Below are 27,347 nucleotides of genomic sequence, written 5' to 3'. Positions count from 1 at the left end.
ATTATGCTCAAATCCAGGAAGTTTTTAAAGCGGACAAAAAAGTGGGCTTCCAGGAGGAAAAATCGAAATTAGAGACAGAGTTGCTAGAGCCAAAATCTAAGTTAATTTCGAGAATGTACAACTTGCTGCTTAAATGGAATACACAGGATGAGATTGTTAAATCCTCCATGATAAAGTGGGCACAGGATTTGGGGCATAACATTATGTTCGAAGACTGGGAAAGGTTATGGAACACCGGAATGAAATTTACGGCATGTAGTGCCCTGAAGGAAAATATTATGAAAATGATATACCGGTGGTACATGACCCCAGTCAAGCTTGCAAAGATATATCACCTGTCTGACAACAAATGTTGGAAATGTAAAGAGGAGGAAGGGACATTCTTACACCTCTGGTGGACCTGCCCGAAGGTGAAGGCCTTCTGGGAGATGATACATAATGAACTAAAAAAGGTGCTTAGATTTACCTTACCCAAGAAACCGGAGGCCTTCCTCCTGGGCATGGTGGACCAGAGGGTGGCAAAGAAAGATAGAATTTTCTTTATGTATGCTACTACAGCAGCAAGGATCTTGATGGCAAAGCACTGGAAGACACAAAATCTACCCACATTGGAAGAATGGCAGACGCAGCTGATGGACTATATGGAACTGGCTGAAATGACTGGCAGAATTCGAGACTCGGGAGAAGAAGAAACGGAGGAAGTTTGGGAAAAGTTCAAGGATTATTTGAAAAAGCATTATAAGTTGTATGAATGTTAAAAAATGCTCCTTTTTAGGAAATTACAGCTTCAGCATCGGAAAATTTTTGAATTGGAAAATAAGGTATAACAAGACAGAAGTGGTGTAATGAAATAATTTTATTGTGTTGAAACTAAAAATTAATGGATTTGGACTGTAATGTTTAGAGACCAGATATCACGATAAAATGGAAGACATATTATTATGTTTAAAATAAGTTAACAAATTGCTGAGGTTTTGAATCGATAGAGAATGCAGTGCTCGGAAGACGGGGGGAGTCTATTAGATCTATGGAAATATGTATTTGGAAGTTGGATTTTGTATATTATAAACTTAATAAAAATTATATTAAAAAAAAAATATAAACAATTACATGGGTGGCAATAACTACACAGTTTTCTATGATAAACATGTTTTCCTTAAAACAGAAGTAACAACCTAGTCCCAGAGGAACAATCCATATTTAGCAGGAGCTTATCCAGGCAAATATCTGCCCACACTTCTTATCTACATGCAACAATCTAGCATACCCTTTGGTTGGTTACACTATCAGATCATAAACATGTTTGTTGAGAAATAGACTTGGAATGCACATTGTGCTTCCACCTCCTCTGGATGCCATTATGACGGAGGAGAACATGAGAATTTATTTACCCTCTAGCCTGTAGTCTAGTCTTTTACAGACTCTGTCCCATAGTTTCCAGCCGGTAAAGAAGTTGTGGAATTGTTTACACAACATGTGAGGCCATGGTATGTCTTTGGACAGAGAGATGGTCACCCTTGGATCTGGACCACTGGACCAAAGTGGTTCCCCATCCCTTCCTTAAAGTACAACATTTGGAGAAGTTGTATGAACAGCAAGTGTTTTGGAAGCAGGTGCCTTTATCTGTTTCAAAAACAGCTTTTGTAAAACACAATATTTATTTATTCCCAGAAGGCACTTTTGACCTCCTGATTCTTCAGGCCTATAAAAGTGAAGCAAGTTCTTCAACTGACGCAACTTACTAGCTCCACACTGGAGTTTGTAGCTTTCTGAATGTGTGAGGCTTCATACATGCATGCATATACAAATGCTCACCTGAGGCATAGGAGGCCAAAGCCACTGATTTCTTGTGACAATTTTTTGGATGCCACCATGTTATCCTAAAATGTGTCCGAATAAAAACAGCTAGATTGCTGTTTTATAATGTTAATTGCTATTATGGGGTTGTTTCCAACTATCCTATACCCAGAGTAGATCCACTGAAATGTATGGGCCTAAGTTAGTCATGTATGGAAGTGAGAGCTGGACCATAAAGAAGGCTGATCGCCGAAGAATTGATGCTTTTGAATTATGGTGCTGGAGGAGACTCTTGAGAGTCCCATGGACTGCAAGAAGATCAAACCTATCCATTCTGAAGGAAATCTGCCCTGGGTGCTCACTGGAAGGACAGATCCTGAAGCTGAGGCTCCAATACTTTGGCCACCTCATGAGAAGAGAAGACTCCCTGGAAAAGACCCTGATGTTGGGAAAGATGGAGGACACAAGGAGAAGGGGACGACAGAGGACGAGATGGTTGGATAGTATCTTCGAAGCTACAAACATGAGTCTGACCAAACTGCAGGAGGCAGTGGAAGACAGAAGTGCCTGGTGTGCTCTGGTCCATGGGGTTGCGAAGAGTCGGACATGACTAAACGACTAAACAACAACAAGTTAGTCATGTCCATTGATTTCAATGGGTTTGCTTTGAGTTGGCCTGACATGGGACACAGCCCCTGGTTTTTATGTCATTTTCTTAGTTATATTTTCATGATTTTTGTGTATTGCCCTGGGTTCCTTTGCATTGAAGGGTGGGTCATAAACACAACAACTATGATTATGTTTTTCTATTGTTATGAGTTGGGGGGATGTGTTGCCTGACTCGGCTTCTAATTCCTGGATGGATTCAATTTCTCCAGGTTAGCTTTCTGGAGAGGTAATTGTCCACTAGGTATGGACCATTAAGGTAACAAAGGAAGTGGTTTTGTGTCAGACAGAAAATGGGTGGGGCCCCCTCCCTCAATGGTTGGGTGTGTGATTTAGAAGGTAGAAGCTGGCAGGCTGGGCAGCTGGAAGACAGAACCATGCCTGATTTCTGCTGGAATTCAAGGCTCTGGCTATGGAAGAAGCAAGACCATCTTGGGGTGTTAATGCTGTGTATCCCTCCATCATAGGCTCAGATTGTGTGTGTATACACACACACACACACACACACATATATATATACACACACACCATATATCATAAAGACACTACAGTCCCCAATGTCGATCATTCCGAAGGAAACCAAACACTGAGTGAGTGCCTGGAGCCCCTGGAATCAGAGATTGGGGTGGCACGAAACAGTATCTTTTATTGGAAATCACCATAACAATGCAATTTCCATGACATATTGCCAGTGTTGTGCAGACTCTGCTGTCAAAAGCATCGAAAGCCTATCCCAAAGTAACTCAGTTTCCATACCAAGAGAATAAGGATTCTGCAGCCTCCTCCAATTCTCTCCAGTGGCATTTGTAATTTCACAAGACTAAGGAGTTAAGCTAAGTTGCACTGATATCTGCTGTGAACTCTGGCCAGAACAACTGGATGTAAACATAGGAAAGGGTGGACACTGAGTTATGTAGTGGCGGCTGGCTCTCTCACCCCACAGCTAAAGAAGGTTAATAAATTCTGCATTGGCATTAGGAGAGTAGTTTTATCACAGTTATCTATTAAGCCTTATTCCACACAGAGGAAAGTGAACCCTCCTTGCTCTCACCTAGCAGTTTCCTCCTCTTCCCCCAGCCTCCCACGCAGAGAGATCCTTTCTATGCTGCCTCTCACACAGCTTACTTCATCTTCCATAGTTTTTTTTCTTAATGTTTGCTAACCTGAAAGTGTGGAGTTGTCACCTTTTTCATGTGTGAGAGAAGGCATGAACTAGAAAGCTCATGAAGCTCAAGTCTTTGTTGCTTCCTTTAGTTCTTGAGTTGACACACTCTACTCCCCACTCATGGCCCCAGGAAACTTCTTCTCCAAGATATCGACTGCTTTTCAACAAAGGGGTTTCATTTATGGTATTTTCCCATGTATAAGACTATGTTTCTTTCCTTAAAAATAATGTCAAAAATTAAGGGGCATCTTATACACAGATACATCTCCCTCATTTTCTTAAATCTGAGTCCCGCAAAATAGGGGGCATCTTATATATGGGGGAGTCTTATAGACGGAAAAATACTGTAGTTATCCTGGTAAAAAGTCACTGGTGGATCTGTCCAAGATAAATGTGCCCAATCAAATTTTTCACCACGGATTTCTCCAGCATTACTAGCTTACCTTACATGGTTGTTGTATGATACCAGAGAGAATGTATGTGTAATACTATGAGCATTTATTTAGAATATGTATATGTTTCTTTTCCATTACAAATGTACTCAAAGTAATTTACACAGTAAAATTGAACAAATATTTTAAACATCTTAAAGCATTCTTCTCTACTATATTCTGTTCCCTTTCTCCGCTAGGATGTTCCTTTCCTTGAGTCTTGTAGGCTTCTCTGGGTAGATGCCTTTGACTCTTTCATGGGAAATGCTATATGTCTCCACCCAGCCCAGTGCAATCTTTTTCCTTCCTTCCTTCCTTCCTTCCTTCCTTCCTTCCTTCCTTCCTCCCTCCCTTCCTCCCTTCCTCCCTTCTTTCTTTCTTTCTTTCTTTCTTTCTTTCTTTCTTTCTTTCTTTCTTTCTTGTGTTTCAGTCAAACATCAGTCAGATACCAGATACACAGCTCCAACCTTCTAGCAGTTTTATATAAAACAGGGAGTTTTATATAAATATCAAGTGTAAAATTGTTACAAAATATATTTGTCTATCACCCGTCCCAAGGCACTCTTCACTTCTTTATTCCTCAAGCTGTAGATGAGAGGATTTAGCATGGGGATTACCACCGCATACAACAAAGAGGCCACTTTGCCTCCATTTGTTGATGTATTAGGTTGGAGATACATAAAGATCAAGCTGCCATAAAGGATGATGACAGCCAGCAGGTGAGAGGAGCAGGTGGAGAAGGTTCTATGCCGGCCCTCAGCTGAACGGATTCTCAAAATAGTGGCAACAATATAAGAGTAAGAGATAAGAACTGTCAAATGGGTGCTTATCAGGTTAAAGCTAACAACTACAAACATCACAAAGATATTGAGGCTGGTATCAGAACAGGAAAGTTGAAAGATTGGTGGACCATCACAGTAAAAATGATCAATGACATTAGGACCACAGAATGATAAACGAGTCATACAACCTGTGTGTATCATAGCATTCAGTGATCCGGCAATGTATGAACCAGCCACCAGACAAATACAAACCTTCTGAGACATGGTGATTGTGTAGATGAGCGGGTTGCAGATGGCCATGTACCGATCATATGCCATAGCAGCCAGGAGGAAACACTCAGTGGTGGCAAAAGTTGCATAGAAATAGAATTGAACTAGACATTCAGTAAAAGAAATCACTTTCCTTTCCCTTAAGAGGTCTATCAGCAGCCTAGGACTGATGGTAGTTGAGTAGCAAATGTCCAAGAAAGACAAATTACTAAGGAAGAAATACATGGGAGTGTGAAGTCGAGCATCAAACCTGATTAGCATAAGAATCCCGAGATTCCCTACAATAGTGATGAGATAGTTCACTAGAAACCATGCAAACAAGGGGGCGGCCAACTCTGGACGGTCAGTGAATCCCAAGAGCACAAACTCCTTCACTCTACTGCTGTTCCTGTCAGCCATCTTTTCTCTCCCTGATGGAATCAAAGAGAAACAATATGGAGATGGGTGAGGAATAGGTAGGTTCTTAATAGTTTGCTAAAAGAAACCATAGAAATTTGGTAATCAGTCTTCACAGCTATATCTTTTAAAAAACAATAGATTTTAACCTCTTGAATATGGCAGGCCAGTGAGTTTTAAAGGATTTTTAAGAGGATGGTGTTGAATTTTCATCTCTTCAGCTTCAGAATTCAAATCACTGTCACTTGCCATCATATTGTGATAAATAGCCTTCTGCAACATCATGTAGTGGGAGCAGAGTGGGATTGGACCCCCATTCAGACCACACAAGAAGATTCCCCAGAAACACTTACATCCATGACCTACTTGTTTGTATTCATCACTTGGTGATTATCAACAATAAACTACATTTGTCTCCAAGGTCTGTTCACCATAGGTGCATATCTCATTCCATTAAAGTGGGTTCCACTTGACATATAGTGATAGTATGACTAGGGATGTTATGATATACAAAAGAATAGGGGGAAACACCTGGACAACATATGCTCATATATTACACTAATTATTTTCAGTTCAATTTTGAGAATATTTCAATACAGGCATTACCACACATATACATTCACAAACAATAAAAAAATTCCTGACTCTTACTGAAATATGGTACCCTGACCTGCAGTTCTGAGCATAACATCTTCTTAAAATGTATATATGTGTTGTACTTAGTTGCATTTATTTAAAAAATATTACTTGTCATTAGGTTTAAAGTGTCCATACAGGAAATATTATGACAATTTATTGCTATTCATAATTGAAGGTTAAGTGTGGGCATCCTCTTCTTTTTCAAGCGCACCTACATGACAGGGCAGTCCCATCATATATGGTAGAAACTGCCCCACCAGTTGCAATTTCTCTTTTGATTGGTTTTAACAGGAGAGAAATGGAAGGTTATTCTGAGCATCATCTCTCTAATGTGAGGTGAAATTTCAACTTCTATTTAATGTACTGTAGGTATGAGTATGTTGCACATATTGTGACCTTTGGGCTATTCTGTTCTGTGATAACTCCTAGGCTGAGAATTCTCAAATTAGCCCATATTTAAAGCCCTGTATCAGCCTCACAGTCCTGGGACCTGAGAACCTTCAGAGCTTAGGGTAAGCTGCTCCTTGCTATCTTCTCCATCTTCCTGTTAGACCAAACAAGCCCTGATGATAGTGTTAGAAGGTAGACAACCCATCCCACCACCAGCAGTTCCTTTCTCTTCCCCCAAGAAATGACCTCTGCCTTCTTCCAGCCACTAATTTGCCATGACTTTCTTTGGGCTCATAAGCCATCAGGAGGAATCTGAAGTCTTGGAGACTCTTATCAACCCAAGCCCTCCTTACCTACCTGCATCCACTCCTGACTGATTAATGGTCAGGCTACTTGTGAACATGTGGCCAGTCTAGCACATTCTACTCCACAATCAAGAAGTTACCTGGAATATCATTCTCTTCTTTACTTGTGCCCTCCAGCCAGTGTGTCCTCTGAGGCATCTGCTCTTTCTTAGGTTCAAGAGTGGAATCTGTATTTATTCAAGGTCCTCTACAATGCATCTTACACAGTTTGATAAGCAAACATACCATTAGCTTGAATAGCTACAGACGTAGTGAAAGGTCTGCAGTTGTTTCATCAATGGAATTAGTTCAGCTTGTACAGCATGACATAGTGCATAGAGCTCTACATTATCCAATAAGAAATGGTCTCTTGCTTATTTTTGGTGCCTTATATTTCTGATAATTCTCTGCTAACATCTCCAGAGAGCGCCAGCAGAGTATAAACAATTATACTTGTTGATTAATTACTCTGCAGTAACTGCAAAGCTTTCTATGAAAAGGGTTCCTTTTGCTCAAAACAACAGTAGCAGCCTTGTCCCAGAGGATCCTTGTCCCAGAGGAGTCCATGGACTGCAGAGGCTTTTGATGCATTACTGTATTTTAATATTGTGTTGGAAGCCGCCCAGAGTGGCTGGGGAAACCCAGCCAGAAGGGCGGGGTATAAATAATAAATTATTGTTATTGTTGTTGTTCTTGTTGTTGTTTTGAGGGAAACAACTGCTCACAATTCTTATCTACATGGATCCATCCACCTTTCTATTTAGGTGGCTTTACTGTCTGATTGAAAATGTGTTCGTTTAGTAGAATAAGCTGGAATGCAAATTGTGCTTGCCACCTCTTCTGGATGCCACTGTAACGTAGAGGGATGAAAAATTACCCTCTAGCCTACAGCATTTCACAGACTGTGTCCCACAGCTTCCAGCCTATAAAGTGTGGGATCACTAGCCCATATAACCAACATGCTTAATGTGTGAATGGGGATAAGACCATATGTTGGTACTAAAGGGTTAAGAGGTAACAAGTCGCTCTAATCACTGAGCAGCTGGAAGTCATTAAGCATCCAGGAATGTGAGTTAGTTTGTATAAATAGTCAGTTCACCCGTGTTTTTTCCCCCTTGACCTGACTCGCAGACTCAGTTTGTGGCCATGGGCGTGTTTGCTGATATGAGTTAAGTTTAGAGTATAGTTTTCTTTATGCCGGAGATAAAAGCATGTGTGCTTTATCACCAGGTTTTTTCTTTTGTAAATAAAGTTTTTCCCTGAGTTCCAAAGTGCTTGCTCCAGGATTCTTCATCGAAAGGTACTGACTCTCCTGCCTTCTTCAACCGCTGCACAAAATTCTCTGCTGAGATAAGATTTATGGCGTTGGAAGCACACTGGACATTTACTTAACATTAAACTAATTAAAGTTTAATGGACACCATAGAGTATGCTGTCTGCAAGACTTAGCTGACATTGGGAAGGACTAGGTATTCAAGCCTTTATTTCCCTCCAGCCTACCTCAGAAGCTTGACATGTGAAGTGACTCAGTTGGTTGCTACAGCTTAGCCTCCATAGCTCTAACAAGTCTCTCTTGAGTTCCTATACCATTAATTTAGAAATGTTCGTCACTCTAACTAAGCCAAATTTTACTGCCTGCACAACTTTTTGTGAGTACTGTATGAAAAAGCACATGAATCTGACCTTTGGGAAGATTGTAAGTAAACCATTTTTAACTTACAAAACATGTGGTCTTCTTCTATGCTAGGGAAAGATGTACATTTTGGAACTCACGAGGGCATATTTTAAAGGTCTAACAACCTATATTTCTATTCTTTACTTTGCCACATGTTTTGTTTTAATTCTCTGCTAGGGTTCTCTCACCAAAGCATACCTGCCCCCAACCTTGATATTGGTATCTTTCCTTGAAGCAACATAAAGAAGTTGTGGAATTCTTTAGAACTGTCCCAAAATAACCCAGGGAATATGAACCCTGCCAGTAGCACTCCTACCATACCTGTGGTCCCCTAATACTGAGCCAGGAGAAACACAGGCTGCTTTTGAACATCCTTGAGATTCACAGAGACTATAGTCAAGCAGTCCACTCACTGTCTTTTGAACCCCAAGCTCACAGGTTACTCAGCAATGTATGATCTAGCAGCTAAATGCCAGATATTCAGCCAAAGCTTATTGCAAGAAGCCGTATCAAGATAAATGCAAATACTTTATTTTTTTTAATTTTTGTAATAATTTTAATTACATTTTCTGTTTTACAATTTCAAATAAACATTTTACAAACTTTAGAATATCCAATGACTTCCGTTCTTCTCTTTCCATGGTTCATTTTGCATATCATACATCTCTGCATATTTTACTATAAACAATTCTAATCAAATTTCCACTTTTACATACATCAAAAATTATTTACTCTGTTGAATTTATCTTAATGCTGCCAGCATTTTCAGTTGTATACAGTTTTTTTCCAATCTTCTTTAAAAAATATGTTCTTCTTGCTCTCTTATTCTATATGTTAAAGGTAAAGGGTAAAATCTGCAAGTTAAATCTGCAAGTTGTGCATATTCTGTCAACTTCAGTTGCCAATCCTCTTTAGCTGGGACCTCGCTCACTTTCCATTTTGAGGCTAACGAAACACGGACCGCAGTTGTTGCATACATAAATAACCTTTTCTGACACCTGGGAATTTCAGTCTGGGTTATCCCCAACAGAAAGGAACTGCTTTTTTTGGAAAAGTAATTTTGAACATTTTTTTTTCAATTCATTATAAATCATTCCCCAATACTCTTTTACCTTTTTACATCTCCACCACATGTAGAAGAACGTTCCCTCCACTTCTTTACACTTCCAACACTCAACTTGAATCTGTTTTATAAATCTTATCCAACATACTCAGAGTTAAGTACTATCTATGAATCATTTTCAAATAGTTCTCTTTCAATGAATAGCATGCTGTAAATTTCAGGTCGCTTTTCCAGAGTTTCTCCCAGAGGTTAAGATCTATATTGTGTGCTATATATATTGCCCAGTGTGTCATTGAAGTTTTAAGAAGGTCATCTTTTGTTTCCCATTCTAATAGAAGATTATACATATTAGACAAAGGTTTGTCCCTATTTTGCAATAGTTCTTTTTAAAAAGGTGTGCTTTAATCCAAAAACCCATTATTTCTATCTAATTTAAACATAGTGTTTAACTGATGATATTGCAACCAATCCACAAATTGGCTCCTGAGGTTTTCCATTGGTTTCAGCTTGGGTCTGTCCCCCGTCCCCCCGCACCTGTGGAATCCATGAGTTCCCTTACTGTCTGTCCATATTAACTCTCTTAATTATAATTGCTTCGATGGGAGATAGCATATTCCGGCCGAAAGTGGCTCCCCATCCCACTCTTAAGTTACAGGTGTTGTAAGGAAAGCAAAAGTCCTGGAAACAGGTAGCAGAATATATTTTATAAAAAAGTTTTTGTAAAATGTAAGATTTCGTCCCAGGACTTTTCGGAAGGCACTCCTGACTTCCTGGTTCCTCAGACTGTAGATCAAGGGGTTCAGCATGGGAGTCACCACTACATAGAACACAGAGGCTATTTTGTCAAGGTGGTGGGTTTGCCTAGAACTGGGTCTTATATACATGAGGCCACCAAATCCATAGAAAATGGTGACAACCATGAGGTGAGATGTGCAGGTGGAAAAGGCTTTTCTTCGGCTCCTAGTACAGTGAGTCTTTAAAATGGTGACCAGAACATAAGTGTAAGAGGAGAGAATAGTCGAAGTGGTTGCTATAATATTGAACCCAACAAAGACGAACATCAAAATTTCATTGAGACTAATGTCTGAGCAGGACAGCTGCAGAATGGGAGGAATTTCACAGTAAAAATTCTGAATGATGTTTGGACCACAAAAGGATAGTCTTGATGCAGCAACAGTGTGCACCAAAGCATTTATTGTTCCAGCTGCATAGGAAAGAGCAACCAACTCAATGCACTTTCTTTGGGACATTGTGATTAAGTAGAGCAGTGGGTTGCAGATAGCCACATAGCGATCGTAGGCCATCACTGCCAGTAGGTAACACTCAGTGGTGGCAAATACAGCATAAAAGAAAAGCTGAGTAAAACAATCGGCAAAAGAAATTACTTTCTTCTCTTTTAAGAGATTGCTTAGGAACTTTGGGGTGACAGATGAGGAGTAACAGATGTCCAAGATAGACAGGTTGCCAAGTAAGAAGTACATGGGGGTTTGCAGTTGTGGGCTGGACCTGATTAAGAGAAACATGCCCAGATTCCCCACCAGGGTGGTGGCATAGACAGCACAGAAGATCACAAAGAGGGCAAATTCCACCTGAGGAAGGTCTGTTAGACCTGTGAGTAGGAAACTGTTCACCAACGTGTTGTTTCCTGTTTGCATCACGGTGACGCTGTGGAGATGGGAAGAACAAAGAAGTCAGCATTGCTTGTTCTTTTAGACTCCCAGGGACTAAAAGACTGACACAAGTATAGTGGGGAAGGTGCCTCTGCTGGTGATTTCTTGGAAAAGCTAAAGATATGAGAACAATGTTTTGAATGGGTTATGGTTTTCAGCAAAGTAAACTGAAGTGAAAAATAAGATAATTTTCAGCAAGGTTTTTATAAGCAGATAGGAGTGTTATACAAAGCACAGTGATATACAATGAAGGACCCAATGTCTATATCATAGGTGTCTCAGAGCATATCAGTGGCTACCAGAATGGAGGCGTAGCAGAGCAGCCAATTTGCCCGAAGGAAACATGTACTGAAGCATAATCTACACAAAGCCTTAAAGAAGAAACTCCAGGATTATGACACCTGTATTCTGCTGACTCTGACCATGTAATACAGAGTCTTCATCACCACATGCCTCCAAATATTCTTGGGGTACAGCTACAGTTAGTTTTAGCCATTGTGTTTCATTATCAGGGATGATGGGAGCTGTAGTCTAAGACAGCGTGTGGGTAGCAACTTGGGGGAAACTGCTCTATAACTGTCTCTTGCTGAGAATTAATTCCAGGTGCTTTTGTACACCATCATGCATGATGTAACTGCAGAAGGTACATCAATTAATCCTTCTCTAAGGATCCAAATGGTTCGCCCTTTCTTATTTCCAAAAAAAAAAAACAACTTGTTGCTAGTGAAATATTACACATGGCTAAAGCATATTCCAGCAATACTAATATGCAGTGGCAGCAAAACAGTTGTGCTAGTGTCACAATGGCCTCTCGCATGACTGAAAAAATACATCTGAACTTACTGTCTTCCTCAAAGTTCAGTTTTGTCATCAATAGCTTGAAGCTTTCTGACTCTTTCAAGCTGACTCTTCGGTGCAGGTGAACCACTGACTTGTGAAACCAATAGCAAAATGCTTCTAGTGATGTGAAGAAAGCCAGATCTATTTCTGTTCTACATGACTCTGGGCTTTTTATTGTCTCAGCAAACAATGATGTTGCCTTCGCTTTCTTTGGGATCATTGGGGAAATCTTAATGCTCCCTGAAGTACCTCACATCCCAAGAACATACAAGAAAATATCTAAAATTGACCTCATAGTCATGTAGTGAAACTAATGAGAGCCAATATAAAATCTCTCACACATTTTAAAGACTGCTTGAGAAATTGTACATTTTGATATATAAGGTTATAATAACTCATATAGCATTAGGTCCCTCACCCAATCTAATTCTCAAAGGCGGGGGGAAATCTGTGTAAGAATGGTCTGAATGGCTCCTTCCTTTCATCCTAGGCAAGGTCACTCCAGCTGGCCTCCATGTTCCAAAACAGGGGATGAGAGACAAAATTATCCATCACCTGCTAGAGGAAGAGGAGGTAGGAATACCCATCCTTTGCACTCCAACCACTACAGCAGAATGCACAGCCCAGAACCAAGGAGTAACAAAAGAACCCACCAAGCTAGTCAGCAAGGGAACTTGGTTGGAAACAGCCCTTCACCCAAGGATACCTCAGGGTGTTTTCCGTTGCGATTGCTAAAATCCACCTGACTGCCCGTGGTAGGTGCCAAACTAAATAGCCTGAGAAATCCAGCTAGAGTCAATTTCAAATCAAGGCATGGTTGGGTAGGCAAAAGAAAGAAAGAAAGAAAGAAAGAAAGAAAGAAAGAAAGAAAGAAAGAAAGAAAGAAAGAAAGAAAGAAAGTCTCCAAGGACCAGTTGATAGCACCAGAAACCTCACTTCTACCCTCTGTGACATGGGAAATTCATTTACATCCTAGGGGTGGGAACACCATTATCTGATTATAATGCACAGAAGGCCATTTGGGTGAGATTTCTAAATCACAGGATTCACTGAAATTGTATTTATATCATAGAAGTTGAAATGTATTGGAATTCATATATATGGTTCTAATAAATAAAGTGTGATATACATTTATTTCATTTTAAAGTTCATATTCCACCTTAGATTTCACAAATGGCACCTCAGTCTTGCAATGTACAATATGAAACACCAAACAGGGCATATATAACAATCAATCATCATCATCATCATCATCCCATAGCTGCAGCATTGTAAGATCATCCTGAGGCAGCACAGGCCTACCTCAAAACAATCCGGGGGTGTAAGATGGTGAAGAGGAGAAGAAAGGGGAGCTATCACAAGTTGCCTATATGTGTCTCCTTCTACCTTGACTGCATGTTTAACTGCTGCTTAAAACCCTGTGGTTGGGAGCACGACAGAGGGACTGAGCTCACATGGGGGAAAATCAGATCTTTGGGGGCTATTATGAAAACACAAAAAAGTAGTATCTGCACACCACTTAGATTTACACAGCAGGAGGTTTAGCGAGCCCTACAGTTTCTTGGCTGTTCTGTTCCTCAAAGATGGCCCTTGAGCCTTGTAGGTTTCACTGAGCAGAGGCTAAAGTCTGCTCTTGGTTCTTTCAGATGAGGTGGTTATGGAATATGTTATATTGGAATGTAGTCCTGGAAATATCTGTTCATGGCCTTGCTTCTGACTTACTGCGATCTGCTTCCACCATGAGCTCCCCCCACATGTTAGTGTTCCAGTCAACCATCAGACAGCTACACAGTTGCAATCACCCAGCAGCCCATAAACAAAGTTTTATCTAAATACAAATCATTAACATCTTTAGGAAATATACGTCTCAAAGCAATCTTCACTTCCTTATTCCTCAGGCTGTAGATGAGCGGGTTTAGCATGGGGATTACCACAGCATACAGCTGTTTCCCTTTGTTGATCTATTAGGTTGGAGATACATAAAGATCAAGCTGCCATAAAGGATGATGACAGCCAGCAGGTGAGAGGAGCAGGTGGAGAAGACTTTCTGCCTTTCTTCTCAGCTGAGCGGATTCTCAAAATAGTGATAATGATAGAAGAATAAGAGGTAAGGGCTGTCAAATGGGTGCTTATCAGGTTAAAACTAACAAATGCAAACCCAACACACTTATTGACACTTTTATCAGAACAGGAAAGTTGTAAGAGTGAGGTACCTTCCAAGTGAAAATTACCAATAATATTAGGGCCACAGAAAGATAAATGAGTCAAACAACCTGGCCCAAAGTTCTTGCCCATCCCTTTCTTAAATTACAACATGTAGAGATGTTGTAAGGAAAGCAAATGTCCTGGAAGTAGGAGCCACTATCTATTTTATAAAAAACCTTTGGTAAAACACAATTTTTCTTCCCAGGGTTTTTCGGAAGGCACTTCTGACCTCCTGGTTCCTCAGGCTGTAGATCAAGGGGTTCAGCATGGGGGTCACCACTACATAGAACACTGAGGCTATTTTGTCCAGGTGGTGATTCTGCCTAGAACTGGGTCTTGCATACATGAGGCCACCAAATCCATAGAAAATGGTGACAACCATGAGGTGAGATGTGCAGGTGGAAAAGGCTTTTCTTCGGCTCCTAGTACAGTGAGTCTTTAAAATGGTGACCAGAACATAAGTGTAAGAGGAGAGAATAGTCGAAGTGGTTGCTATAATATTGAACCCAACAAAGACGAACATCAGAATTTCATTGGGACTAATGTCTGAGCAGGACAGCTGCAGAATGGGAGGAACTTCACAGTAAAAATTCTGAATGATGTTTGGACCACAAAAGGATAGTCTTGATGCAGCAACAGTGTGCACCAAAGCATTTATTGTTCCAGCTGCATAGGAAAGAGCAACCAACTCAATGCACTTTCTTTGGGACATGGTGATTAAGTAGAGCAATGGGTTGCAGATAGCCACATAGCGATCGTAGGCCATCACTGCCAGTAGGTAACACTCAGTGGTGGCAAATACACCATAAAAGAAAAGCTGAGTAAAACAATCAGCAAAAGAAATTACTTTCTTCTCCTTTAAGAGATTGCGTAGGAACTTTGGGGTGACAGATGAGGAGTAACAGATGTCCAAGAAAGACAGGTTGCCGAGTAAGAAGTACATGGGGGTTTGCAGTTGTGGGCTGGACCTGATTAAGAGAATCATGCCCAGATTCCCCACCAGGGTGGTGGCATAGACAGCACAGAAGATCACAAAGAGGGCAATTTCCACCTGAGGAAGGTCTGTTAGACCTGTGAGTAGGAAACTGTTTACCAACGTGTTGTTTCCTGTTTGCATCACGGTGACGCTGTGGAGAAGGGAAGAACACAGAAGTCAGCATTGCTTGTTCTTTTAGACTCCTAGCAACTAAAAGACTGACACAAGTATAGTGGGGAAGTTGCCTATGTTAATGCTTTACAGTCGTAGCTCGTGTTACATACGCTTTAGGTTACATACCTTCAGGTTACAGACTCCGCTAACCCAGAAATAGTACCTTGGGTTAAGAACTTTGCTTCAAGATGAGAACAGAAATCGTGCTCCGGCGGCGCAGCAGCAGCGGGAGGCCCCATTAGCTAAAGTGGTACCTCAGGTTAAGAATAGTTTCAGGTTAAGAACGGACCTCCGGAACCAATTAATTCCTTAACCCGAGGTACCACTGTATTGTAAAAGCAAATGAAATGAGAGGATCCCTCAGAAGAACATTACGTTCTGGTAGATGCTCTCCACACAATAAAAAATGTTCAGTGTGCTGCTACAGCTTCATCAAACCTCGGTCATTTCCTAAATATGTCATTGATATTGAACCATGTTTTGAATGAGTTATGGTTTTCAGCACAGTAAACTGAAATGAAAGATAACTGAAGACTATTTTCAGCAAGGTTTTTATAGGCAAATAGGAATACATGGACGCGGGTGGTCTAAACCACAGAGTCTAGGGCTTGCCGATCAGAAGGTAGGCAGTTTGAATCCCTGTGACGATGTGAGTTCCCATTTTTCGGTCCCAGCTCCTGCCCACCTAGCAGTTCAAAAGCATGTCAAAGTGCAAGTAGATAGGTAAACGGCGTTTCTGTGCACTGCTCTGGTTTGCCAGAAGCGGCTTAGTTATGCTGGAAGCTGTCTGCGGACAAACGCCGGCTCCCTCGGCCTATAGAGTGAGATGAGCACGCAACCCCAGAGTCATCCACGACTGGACCTAACGGTCAGGGGTACCTTTAGCTTTACCTTTAGGAATGTTAAACAATGCACAGTGATATAGAATGAAGGACCCAATGTCTATATCATAGGCGTCTCAGAGCATATCAGTGGCTGCCAGAATGTAGGCATACCAGAACAGCCAACATGCCTGAAGGTGACATATACCCAAGCATAATCCATTTCCATGTGAGACACATAGTTCCCCAAACACTGTCGAAATGAAAAGGGTTCTTGACAGGTAGAAAGAGAGAGAACTATTGCCTCAATCAACCTTCCCCAACCAGGGACGCTCCATATATTGTTGGGCTACAGCTACAATTAGTTTCAAATATTGTTTTTGATTACCAGAGATGATGGGAGCTGTAGTCTAAGACAGCGTGTGGGTAGCAACTTGGGGGAAACTGCTCTATAACTGTCTTTTGCTGAGAATTAATTCCAGGTGCTTTTGTACACCATCATGCATGATGTATCTGCAGAGGGTACATCAATTAATGCTTCTCTGAGGATCCAAATGGTTCACCTTTTCTTATTTCCCAAAACACAAAACTTGTTGCTAGTGAAATATTACACATGGCTAAAGCATATTCCAGCAATACTAATATGCAGTGGCAGCAAAACAGTTGTGCTAGTATCACAATGGCCTCTCACATGACTGAAAAAATATATCTGAACTTACTGTCTTCCTCAAAGTTCAGTTGTGTCTTTAATAGCTTGAAGCTTTCTGACTCTTTCAAGCTGAGTCTTCGGTGCAGGTGAACCATTGACTTGTGAAACCAATAGCAAAATGCTTCCAGATCTATTTCTGTTCTACATGACTCTAGGGCTTTTTATTGTCTCAGCAAACAATGATGTTGCCTTCACTTTCTTTGGGATCACTGGGGAAATCTTAATGCTCCCTGAAGTACCTCACATCCCAAGAACATACAAGAAAATATCTAAAATTGACCTCATAGTCATATAGTGAAGCTTATTGCAGCCAAATTAAAATCCCTCATACATTCTGAAAGACCGCTTGAGAAGTGGTACATTTGGTATATAAGGTAATAATAACTCATATAGTACTAAGTACCACAGCCGATCAATCTAATTCTCAAAGGGGGTAAAAGGATAGTGACAGCCAGCAGGTGAGAGGAGCAGGTGGAGAAGGCTTTGTGCCTGCCCTCAGCTGAGCGGATTCTCAAAATAGTGACAATGATAGAAGGGTGTCACTGTCAAAGGACTGTCACATGGGTGCTTTTCAGGTTAAAGCTAACATATGCAAACATCACAAAGTCATTGACACTTGTATCAGAACAGGAAAGTTGAAAGAGTGGAGAACTTTCACAGTAAAAATGATCAGTGACATTAGGACCACAGAACGATAAATGAGTCAAACAACCTTTGTGTATCAGGGAACAGACAGAGCCGGCAATGTATGAACCAGCCACCAGAAAAACACAAACCTTCTGAGACCCGGTGACTGTGTAGATGAGTGGATTGCAGATGACCATGTATATGCCATTGCAGCCAGGAGGTAACACTCTTTTGTGGCAAAAGTTGCATAGAAATAGAATTGTCCATAACTTGTCCAGAAATGTCCATAGATTGTCCATATATCCCTGTAATTCTCTCACCTGGTATTTCCTCATGTGAATCGGACCATATGAGCCTCCACTTAAAGATGCAATAATGGAAAGGGGCTCATCTCTTGTTCTGGGCCTGTTATGCAGCTTTTAAAAGGCACAGAGATTCTGTCCACAAAAACATGTGGTGTGCATATTTAGTTGTGGCCCCAGGCACAGTGCCGCCCACACCGTGTCAGTGTCTATTTATAATATATGATCAATAACTCAGGCAGACAACAATCTGGATTAATAAGGGCCACAACTTTATTGATTACAGAATGTAGGAGGAATTTTGACTCAGGCATTGGGTGTATCCATTCCAACCTCCTGCTGGAGGACTGGAACAGCTGCAGGGTCGTGCCAGGATTGTAGCTTCCAGAAGATGTCGATCTACTGAGTCAGCCATCCTAAGGCCGCCACTGTAAGCCCTATGGCCCATCTGCCACACACTTGGCTTCAGGACAGGGACATCCACCGAGACATCTTCAACAGGGTACCCTGAAAACACCACTGGTTCGTAGTGGGTGATGCGCCACATCACCCCACGCTTGAAGGCTAGGATTCAACTCAATGCCTTAACTGTTAGGGTGTGAAACCTAAGACGCTGGCAAGTTAGCAATGTCGTGTGACTTTAAGTAGTCAAGCTCGTTAAGTTGTTAAGTTGCTCAGTATATAAAGAGTGTTTGTTTTCTCTGCCTGTGGGGCGTGAAGCAAAAATGTCTGAAAGCTCCGGAGGTGTTTCTGTTATCTTTCTGCAATAAACCTGTCTTTGGAAAGACAGGCTTCCCTGTGTCGTTATTTCTTTGCTGCTGAGACTTTGAAGCTTGTACTGCAACAAGAATCTCTGCACTGGACTTAATTAATGCTCTGCAAAGGGAACTGTTGCTGGTTGCGCAGCGGAAGCGTTTACTGGACCAGTACACAGACTCTCTTATTAACCACCAGATGGTTAAGATGCCTCACCACCAAACCACCTACAACTGCAAGCAATGGGAGATGTCCTAAAACACATCTGCTATCCAGCACTCATTCCCTGCAGGAGTTAGGTGGATGCTGTTGGGTCTGTTAGAGTCCAACTTATCACATTTTATATCAGCATGGGAAATGGCACGTCCCCCGCAACACTTGGTCAGATGCTGCAGTGCCTTGTTGATTTTCGATGACTCATTCTTGTGCATGGATGTTGCTGTCTTGCTTATATAAGAATCAACATTCAGAGAAGGAGAGTCAGAAAATGTTAGCTGTCCCATGGTGCAACTGGATTCAAGTACACTCTTGGTTTCAGTTTGCAATTGCTCTGCTAATCTCAGTTCAACAAAGTCCCCTTTTCCTGTTCTCCACACTCAGAAGCCTTTGATTCATTTATCTTTCCAGCTTCTGGAGATGTTTCAACTGCTGACAACATAGTGTTGGAAAGTCTTGGTGTAATGCTTATTCATTCTTAGATTTCTCCCTCAAGTGTGGCTAGAATATCATATAAAATTCTATATCAGATTTTAGCCAGAGAAACTATTTCATCTGAGGATTTAAAGTTGGATTTGATTTCTAATGATATTTTTGCACAGCAGAATAGTTTTATTTGCATATTATGAGACTAAAAATTATGGACCATATTCTATCAGAGCTGCTTTTACCTGAAGTGTTATCTCCTGTGATCTGGAGAAGGTCTAACTTATATGGAAGGTATCATCCTAGACTGAAAAGCAGCTTTTCTTCCCAGGATTTTTCGGAAGGCACTCCTGACTTCCTGGTTCCTCAGACTGTAGATTAAAGGGTTCAGCATGGGAGTCACCACTATATAGAACACAGAGGCTATTTTATCAAGGTGGTGATTCTGCCTAGAACTGGGACGTGTATACATGAAGCTAACAGAGCCATAGAAAATGGTGACAACCATGAGGTGAGATGTGCAGGTGGAAAAGGCTTTTCTTCGGCTCTTAGTGGAATCGACTTTTAAAATAGTGACCAGGATGTAGGTGTAAGAGGTGAGAACAATTGTAATGGTTATTATTATATTGAACCCAACAAAGACAAAGAGCAAAATTTCATTGATACTGATGTCTGAGCACGCCAGCTCCAGTATGGGAGGAATTTCACAGTAAAAATTATTAATGATGTTTGGTCCACAAAACGATAGCCTTGATGTAGCAACTGTGTGCACCAAAGCATTTACTGTCCCAGCTGCATAGGAAAGACCTACTAGCTGTATACACTTTCTTTGGGACATGGTGATTAAGTAGAGCAATGGGTTGCAGATAGCCACATAGCGGTCATAGGCCATCACTGCCAGCAGGTAACCCTCAGTGGTGCCAAATGCAGCATAAAAGAAAAGCTGAGTAAAACAACCAGCAAAAGAAATTTCTTTTTTAACTTTTAAGAGATTGCTTAGGAACTTTGGGGTGACAGATGAGGAGTAACAGATGTCCAAGAAAGACAGGTTGCCGAGTAAGAAGTACATTGGGGTGTGAAGTTGTGAGGTGGACCTGATTAAGAGAATCATGCCCAGATTCCCCACCAGGGTGGTGGCATAGACCGCACAGAAGATCACAAAGAGGGCAATTTCCACCTGAGGAAGGTCTGTTAGACCTGTGAGTATGAAGATGTCCACCAATGTGATGTTTCCTGTTTGCATCACGGTGACGCTGTGGAAAAGGGAAGAACACACAAGTCAGCATTGCTTGTTCTTTTAGACTCCCAGGAACTAAAACACTGGAAAAAGCCCAAATTCCTCTCTGATGTTGTATCAAAGTGTTGGAGAAAGCGGAGAGATGGGACTATTCCTCAGAAATAGCTTTTGTTCTGATAGATGTGCCCACACGGTGAAAAACATCCTGTATGATTTTACAGCATTAACACATCAATATCATTTCCTAAATATACTGGACATACATTGATGGTGATCAGTGTTTGAATGGGCTTTGCTTATAAGCAAGATAAGCTGCAATGAAATATAATAACAGATTGTTGTCTACTAGGTTTTTGTAGGAATGCTTTTAGTAGGAATGTTAGACATTGCAGAGTCATGTGTTATTATACAACCAAAATACAAGCACTGTATATGCAAAGTCTCAAAGAGGAAGAAACAGCCAAGAAGCCAGTTGAATGCAGACTTCGACCATGTACATAGAGCCCTCATAACCAAAGTGTGCCTTCCATTTCAATGCAGATGTACATAGTTCCTCACAGACCATCAAAATGAAAAGGGGTTTTGACCAGTAAGAAGACTGAATATTATTGCTTAGAGCAGCCTTTCCAAACCTGAGGCCCTCCAGATATTCTTGAACTATCGTCATTTCCAGCCTACATGTTCAATGATCAGGGATGGTGAGAGTTGCAATCTAAAATTCTGATGGGCACCACCTTGAGTTAGGCTGCCCTAAATCTTTCCTGTTTTGAGAATTAATTGCTGATGCTATGCTGTATCTGCAGAGATTTCACCAGTGAATGCGTCTTTCAAGTTCCCTACCGTTCTCCTTTTTCCTTATTTGCCAAAATGAAGAGAGAGAAAACTTGTTAAGATCTGCGGTTGGAATGATGTGTGTGTGTTTGTGTCTAAAGCATATTCAGGCAATAGCAGCATAAAGCAGCAGTCAGATAGTTGCACTAATAACCACAATTCTTTTTTCACATAAACTGAGAAAATGCTCCTGAACTTACTCTCTTTCTTGAAACTTCATTGTGCCTTCAATAGTTCAAAGCATTCTGTTTCTTTCAAGGCGATTTCTCACCTGAATGCAAGTGAACCTGAATCCTTGTGAAACCAATAGCAAAATCCATCTAGTGGTTTGAAGGAAGCCAGATATACTCCAACGCTTCGTGGCTCTAGGGCTTTTTTTTTTTTTACCATAATGACAAACAATTATGTTAACTTGGCTTTCATTATGACTAGTGGGGAAATCTTGATGCTCCCTGAAGTACCTCAGATCCCAAACACATGCTTACAAGACAATATGAAACATTTGTCTAATATTTACCCAGTGAAGTCAATGGAGGCCAAATTGCAGTTGCCCCCATACTCAGAAAGAACATTTGAGAAACATAACTTTTTGTATATCAAGTTACATTTAATGAAGCATCAGGATCTTTATTCAATGCACCTAACTTTCATAGTGCAGGCAGGCAGAGTCTGAGTAAGGAAGGTATGGCTGTTTCCTTCCTTTTGCCCAGAACAGGATCACTCTAGTGGTGGCATGTAGGTATGTGTGGATAATTGTTCAAAAAGTACATATGTGTAATGTATATTACTTGGAGGAAAATGTGTGAGGACTATAAAGATGGAAATATATCCTCTCTCTCACTCACACACAAGCATTTCAGTTGCCACTCACTGAAATCGCCCACCCTCTGCCATCCAAAATATTTACACTCTCTCTAGACCCCATCTCTGGGGTTGCCTTCACAGTTTAATGTTAAAATACCACTTGCTATGCTTATGACTAAAGCTCCATTTCTGGCAAAGTGCTGTCTCATTTCCATTGCTCTCTGTGTACCTTACGAGGACACTCTGCTAGCGAGACCAAATGAACAGATGTTAGTATTGCTGTGTCCCTGAGTATTGTGAACAGCATGCTAGTTTGGGGCTAGCTCTCCCAGGCAGACAGCAGTCTGTCCTCTGGAAGGATAGAGCAATGGTAACCATGGGAAACCCTGACCTTGGCATAATTAAAGTTCTCATAGTCGTTCATGTTCTGGATGAGCTTATTCCTGGAACATGGGGAAGTAATCTACAAGTGTGTATTGAGACACTTGCCCCAAGAAAATATTGCAGCTTTGAATGTTGCTATACCATGATGTAGCAATATTCCAAAGGCATTGTCGAAGAAGAGGAGGATTTGCTGGCATGCTGGTGGAGCAGCAGCTACATGTACTTAACTATAAGTGTTGGAGTAAACGAACAGCAGAGCAGTTTTATATGCATGTTATGAGACAAAATGTTGTGGACCATCCTTTTACGTGTAGTGCTATCTCCTGCAATCTGGAGGTCTAACTTGTATGGAAGGTATCAACCTAGACTGAGAAGTAGCTTTTCTTCCCAGGATTTTGCGGAAGGCACTCCTGACTTCCTGGTTCCTCAGGCTGTAGATCAAGGGGTTCAGCATGGGAGTCACCACTATATAGAAGACAGAAGCCATTTTGTCAAGGTGGTGATTTTGCCTAGAACTGGGCCGTGCATACATGAAGCTAGCACTGCCAAAAAAGATGGTGATGACCATGAGGTGAGAAGTGCAGGTGGAAAAGGCTTTCCGTTGGCTCTTAGTGGACTTTATCTTTAAAATAGTGACCAGGATGTAGGTGTAAGAGGTGAGAACAATTGTTATGGTTATTGTTATATTGAACCCAACAAAGATAAAGAGCAAGATTTCATTGAGACTGATGTCTGAGCAGGCCAGCTCCAGTAGGGGAGGAATTTCACAGTAAAAATTATTAATGATGTTTGGTCCACAAAATGATAGCCTTGATGCAGCAACAGTGTGCACCAAAGCATTTACTGTCCCCGCCACATAGGAAAGAGCAACTAGCTCAATGCACTTTCTTTGGGACATGGTGATTAAGTAGAGCAATGGGTTGCAGATAGCCACGTAGCGGTCATAGGCCATCACTGCCAGCAGGTAACACTCAGTGGTGGCAAATACACCATAAAAGAAAAGCTGAGTAAAACAATCAGCAAAAGAAATTACTTTCTTCTCCTTTAAGAGATTGCTTAGGAACTTTGGGGTGACAGATGAGGAGTAACAGATGTCCAAGATAGACAGGTTGCCAAGTAAGAAGTACATTGGGGTGTGAAGTTGTGGGCTGGACCTGATTAAAAGAATCATGCCCAAATTCCCCACCAGAGTGGTGGCATAGACAGCACAGAAGATCACAAAGAGGGCGATTTCCACCTGAGGAAGGTCTGTTAGCCCTGTGAGTATGAAGCTGTCCACCAATGTGATGTTTACCGTTTGCATCATGATGACGCTGTGGAGGTGGGAAGAACACAGAAGTCAATATTTCTCTTTTTAACATTTCAAGATAGGCATATTGGATAAACATTAGCAACCAGTTTTACTTCTCTTTTCCAAAACTGAAATATTTTTATCCAGATAATGCTAGGGGCTCCTTCTAACTTTCTGTCAAAGGAAATTAAAGAAGCAGATTTCTTCAGATTTAGCTGAAGTGGTAGCATAATGCTCTGTCTGCAGTAAGAAACTTTCAGGCTGCTTCAGCATCACTTATAACACTATGATACCTAGATAAAAATATTTTGGTAAAGTATGAGAATCACATAGTTTACAGTGAATAACCCAGAGTTATGAATTGTAGACTTGACTGGGGTTCTAGACAAAGGTCTAACCATGGAGTCATGCCAAGGCAATCCATTGTCTAGGACACATTGGGCATCAGATCTCAGCTCACACTGGCTCATGAATAAGCTTCTCTAATTTACTGCTTAAGAGTCTTGAACAGAGGTGAGAGAACTATGATCACTACCATGTAGGTCACGAAGCCTCAGAATAGACAGGTGATTTGCTCTGAACCTGAATACACATCTAATAAGGGCAAAATTAGCTGTGTTGTAGAATTGTCTTTTCCCAGGACAGTTTCAGGACTTCTTTTTTAGCAATATCCTTTAGTCCAGAAATATTTCATGATTCATTCTTTGTCAAGGGATATAGTAATTACATTTAAAATATGATTGCTTACCCTTGCAATTCTGATGGACAGAGGCTCCAGCAGTAGTCCTGCTTAAACTCATGACCATTATGGTTTTTAAGGCAGTTTGTGCTACAGAACATAATGTGTGCATGCCAACCAAAAGCAAGAGACAGACTTTTAACAGATGAGCAAGTGTTGTTCTTTGCTAGAATTCAAGCCCAGCTGTGCTCATCACTAGGACTCAGCCTGTGTTAGTATATATCTTTCTGACGGTAAGAGCTGTTTTACAATGGAATGGACTATCTCAGAAAGTGGTGGATTCTGCTTCATTTGAGGTTTTTAAACAGAGGTTGGATGGGATTGTTTTAGCTGTGATTCCTGCATTGCAGGAGGTTGAAATAGATGACCCTTGGGGTCCCTTCAATTCTATAATATGGAAGTCAAAATAGCCTGGGGTTTGAAAAGTTCTACATTAAAAAAAAATCCTGGTCTGAACAGAATTAAGTTCCTCAATACTTCAGCCACTTAAACTCATCCTGAGTTGGACACCTCACATTTACTCTCATTTCACTAATTTTAATAATGCTGTATACCTTACTCTTTTGTATCTAATTAAAATACCTCTTCAGCAAAGAAACCCCCCCCCAAAAAAATTGTTTAATTCCTAAAACTGAAATCTTGAGACCATTTCTTCTGAGGTTCCACTGATGTAAATAAGACTTACTTCCAAGTAAACATGGTTTATTTTCTACCTGGTGATCTTTTGCATTTTCATATCAGTTTGCCATCTTACCTAACACTGCTGTCAGGGAACTGCCATCAGGGCCGGAGGGAAAGAGCGGGCTCCGGAGGGGTCCCAGAGAGCGTCCCGGGATGAGGAGAGGCAGCGGATTCTGCCAGCAATTGAGACAGCCACAGGTGAGTGGCTGTCCGGACAGAAAAGGTTCACTCAGGCAACCCAGCCAGGTGTTGCACCGGTTTACGCACGAGCAACCCCTAGAACCATTACAATTGCCTAAGTAGATAATTTGTTTCCTTTCATCTCAATGTTCTAGCTGCATCTTCATGTAAATGAGTGGTTTTTCAGTTATATTCCATAGAATCCTGGCATTTCTCAGTTAACAACAAGCAATGACATACAAGCTTCTTTCCAAGGCGGCTTTTCCACCATTACACACCTTCCCAGTGAGCTCTAGCCAAGTATCCTTGGGTACATTTCAAAGCTGCATTTTCAGTTTATGTGGAAAAGCAGTACAGCCCAACTCACCTGGTCCCTGAATGAATTTTGTGTGGATTGTTCTGCAATGTTTCCTTGCTACAAATGCACACATGGGGTCAGCAACAAAGTGTTGCAGTCTGCAGTATTCCTGATCAGCATTCCATCACCCAATTTCCTTCCCCACCTCACCCACCTGGTTTTTTGTCTCCCCCTCCCAACAGTCAGTCAGCATTCCATGTCCACCATGCATGCCTATATCATTGGGTTGTTTGGAAGGGCTCTGTCCCCCTTAGTTAGGGACGTTTGCTAAATATTATTTGTCCTTCAAAAAACTTTGGGGTTTCCTCAAGTCTGCCAGTACCTCCCTCATGTTTCATGTGGTTCTGTTTTGGATACCAAACGATCCACACTCTGGAAATGAGCTCTCTATAGGATGACGATTCATCATCAGATAAGCAGTGCAGGAAATTTCAAAACTACTGTGTAGGTCCTATATCTTCCCCTTAACAGCTATTTATTTAAACTGGTCTTGTGAAGTATCATTCGTGCTATTTCTGCAGACTTTTGTTCAGTACTTCTCTAAATATCCAATCAGTTCATTTCAGTTCATTTTTTTAAAAAAATGCTTCTCTCACAGCTGCTTCTGGAGGGATATTGATAACAAAAGCATATTCCACCAAGCAAAAACACAGAGCCGCTTAAAAATTAGACTGCTAGTAACCACACTGTCTAAGCGATGCAAGCATTTCGTCATTCTGTTTCTTTCCAGTTTAATGCTGATCGCTTGATGGGTTTCTCTGTGTGGGGCACACAGCAAAATGCTTCTGCCAAAGTAAGGAATTAAAATCCCCCCCAAAAAAACCCCTCAAAATAACATAGAAGCTTCCTATAATCACAGAAAAATGATGTTGTTTCTTTTGCTCTCTTTGGAACTAAAAAGGAGAAGATGATCCCATCGAGGAAAGTCTTGGCTTTGGGACCTTATCCCTAAAGGACTTCAGACCCATATGAACATTGATTCCTACCAATTACATGGTGAAGACAAATGCAAGCCAAATTACAACTATCTGAAAGATTTTTCGCTGGGAAATGTGAAGCACAACTGGGATGATTTTGTGACACTCCCCAAATCTTTATTTATTTATTTTGGGCTGTATACAACTAACCTGTCCCATCAGTGCAACGATTTCTGCTCATGCAGCTGGACTTCCCTTGCTCTTCTTCCTGTCTCTTATATGCCATTTGCCCTCCCCCAACATGCTCTAGAGGGTTGGGGGAACCCCAAAAACAATTTGGGACAGCACGGGGGGAGAAGGGGGGGATAAAGTTTCCTTGCACAATCAGAAATCCTTGCACTAATAGAGTGTTCCACCCGTTACGTTGATCCTATACCTTCAACACAATCATGCTTCCCACCTGTTTGACACTGTCAGGGCAGCTAATGAAAATGTAATAAAAACAATGTATGGTAAGATAATATTGCATTCTACACAGGGCTTTTTTTTCAGCCATTAATCACTGGAACTCAGTTCTGGCACCTC

The 27,347-nt window shown here is 41.1% G+C and overlaps 4 protein-coding genes across 4 annotated transcripts; all 4 read right to left on the bottom strand.

Moving 5' to 3' along the window:
• Nucleotides 1-4,583: 4,583 nt before the first annotated feature.
• LOC309356721 (olfactory receptor 5AP2-like) lies at nucleotides 4,584-5,510 on the bottom strand (the record flags this gene model as incomplete). The annotated part of the gene is made up of 1 exon (XM_081888347.1): nucleotides 4,584-5,510. The coding sequence occupies one exon, from the start codon at nucleotides 5,508-5,510 to the stop codon at nucleotides 4,584-4,586; it is 927 nt and encodes a 308-aa protein (XP_081744473.1).
• Nucleotides 5,511-10,262: 4,752 nt separating this feature from the next.
• Nucleotides 10,263-11,273, bottom strand: LOC309356717 (olfactory receptor 5J3-like; the record flags this gene model as incomplete). Its single annotated transcript, XM_081888333.1, has 1 exon — nucleotides 10,263-11,273. The coding sequence occupies one exon, from the start codon at nucleotides 11,271-11,273 to the stop codon at nucleotides 10,263-10,265; it is 1,011 nt and encodes a 336-aa protein (XP_081744459.1).
• A 3,220-nt stretch (nucleotides 11,274-14,493) lies between these two features.
• LOC309356714 (uncharacterized protein) lies at nucleotides 14,494-25,984 on the bottom strand (the record flags this gene model as incomplete). Its single annotated transcript, XM_081888324.1, has 4 exons — nucleotides 25,855-25,984; nucleotides 22,940-23,909; nucleotides 16,496-16,557; nucleotides 14,494-15,460 (listed from the first exon to the last, which is right to left on the bottom strand). The coding sequence occupies exons 2-4, from the start codon at nucleotides 23,900-23,902 to the stop codon at nucleotides 14,494-14,496; spliced, it is 1,992 nt and encodes a 663-aa protein (XP_081744450.1). The 5' UTR covers nucleotides 23,903-23,909; nucleotides 25,855-25,984.
• LOC309366528 (olfactory receptor 5J3-like) lies at nucleotides 19,624-21,653 on the bottom strand (the record flags this gene model as incomplete). The annotated part of the gene is made up of 2 exons (XM_081905229.1): nucleotides 21,609-21,653; nucleotides 19,624-20,593 (listed from the first exon to the last, which is right to left on the bottom strand). The coding sequence occupies exons 1-2, from the start codon at nucleotides 21,626-21,628 to the stop codon at nucleotides 19,624-19,626; spliced, it is 990 nt and encodes a 329-aa protein (XP_081761355.1). The 5' UTR covers nucleotides 21,629-21,653.
• Nucleotides 25,985-27,347: the final 1,363 nt, after the last annotated feature.

Source organism: Podarcis melisellensis (genome assembly GCF_964234715.1).
Source record: "Podarcis melisellensis genome assembly, chromosome: 1".
Lineage (NCBI taxonomy): Eukaryota > Metazoa > Chordata > Lepidosauria > Squamata > Lacertidae > Podarcis > Podarcis melisellensis.
Note: the sequence above shows the minus strand (reverse complement) of the source record. Positions and strands in the feature narration are given on the sequence as shown.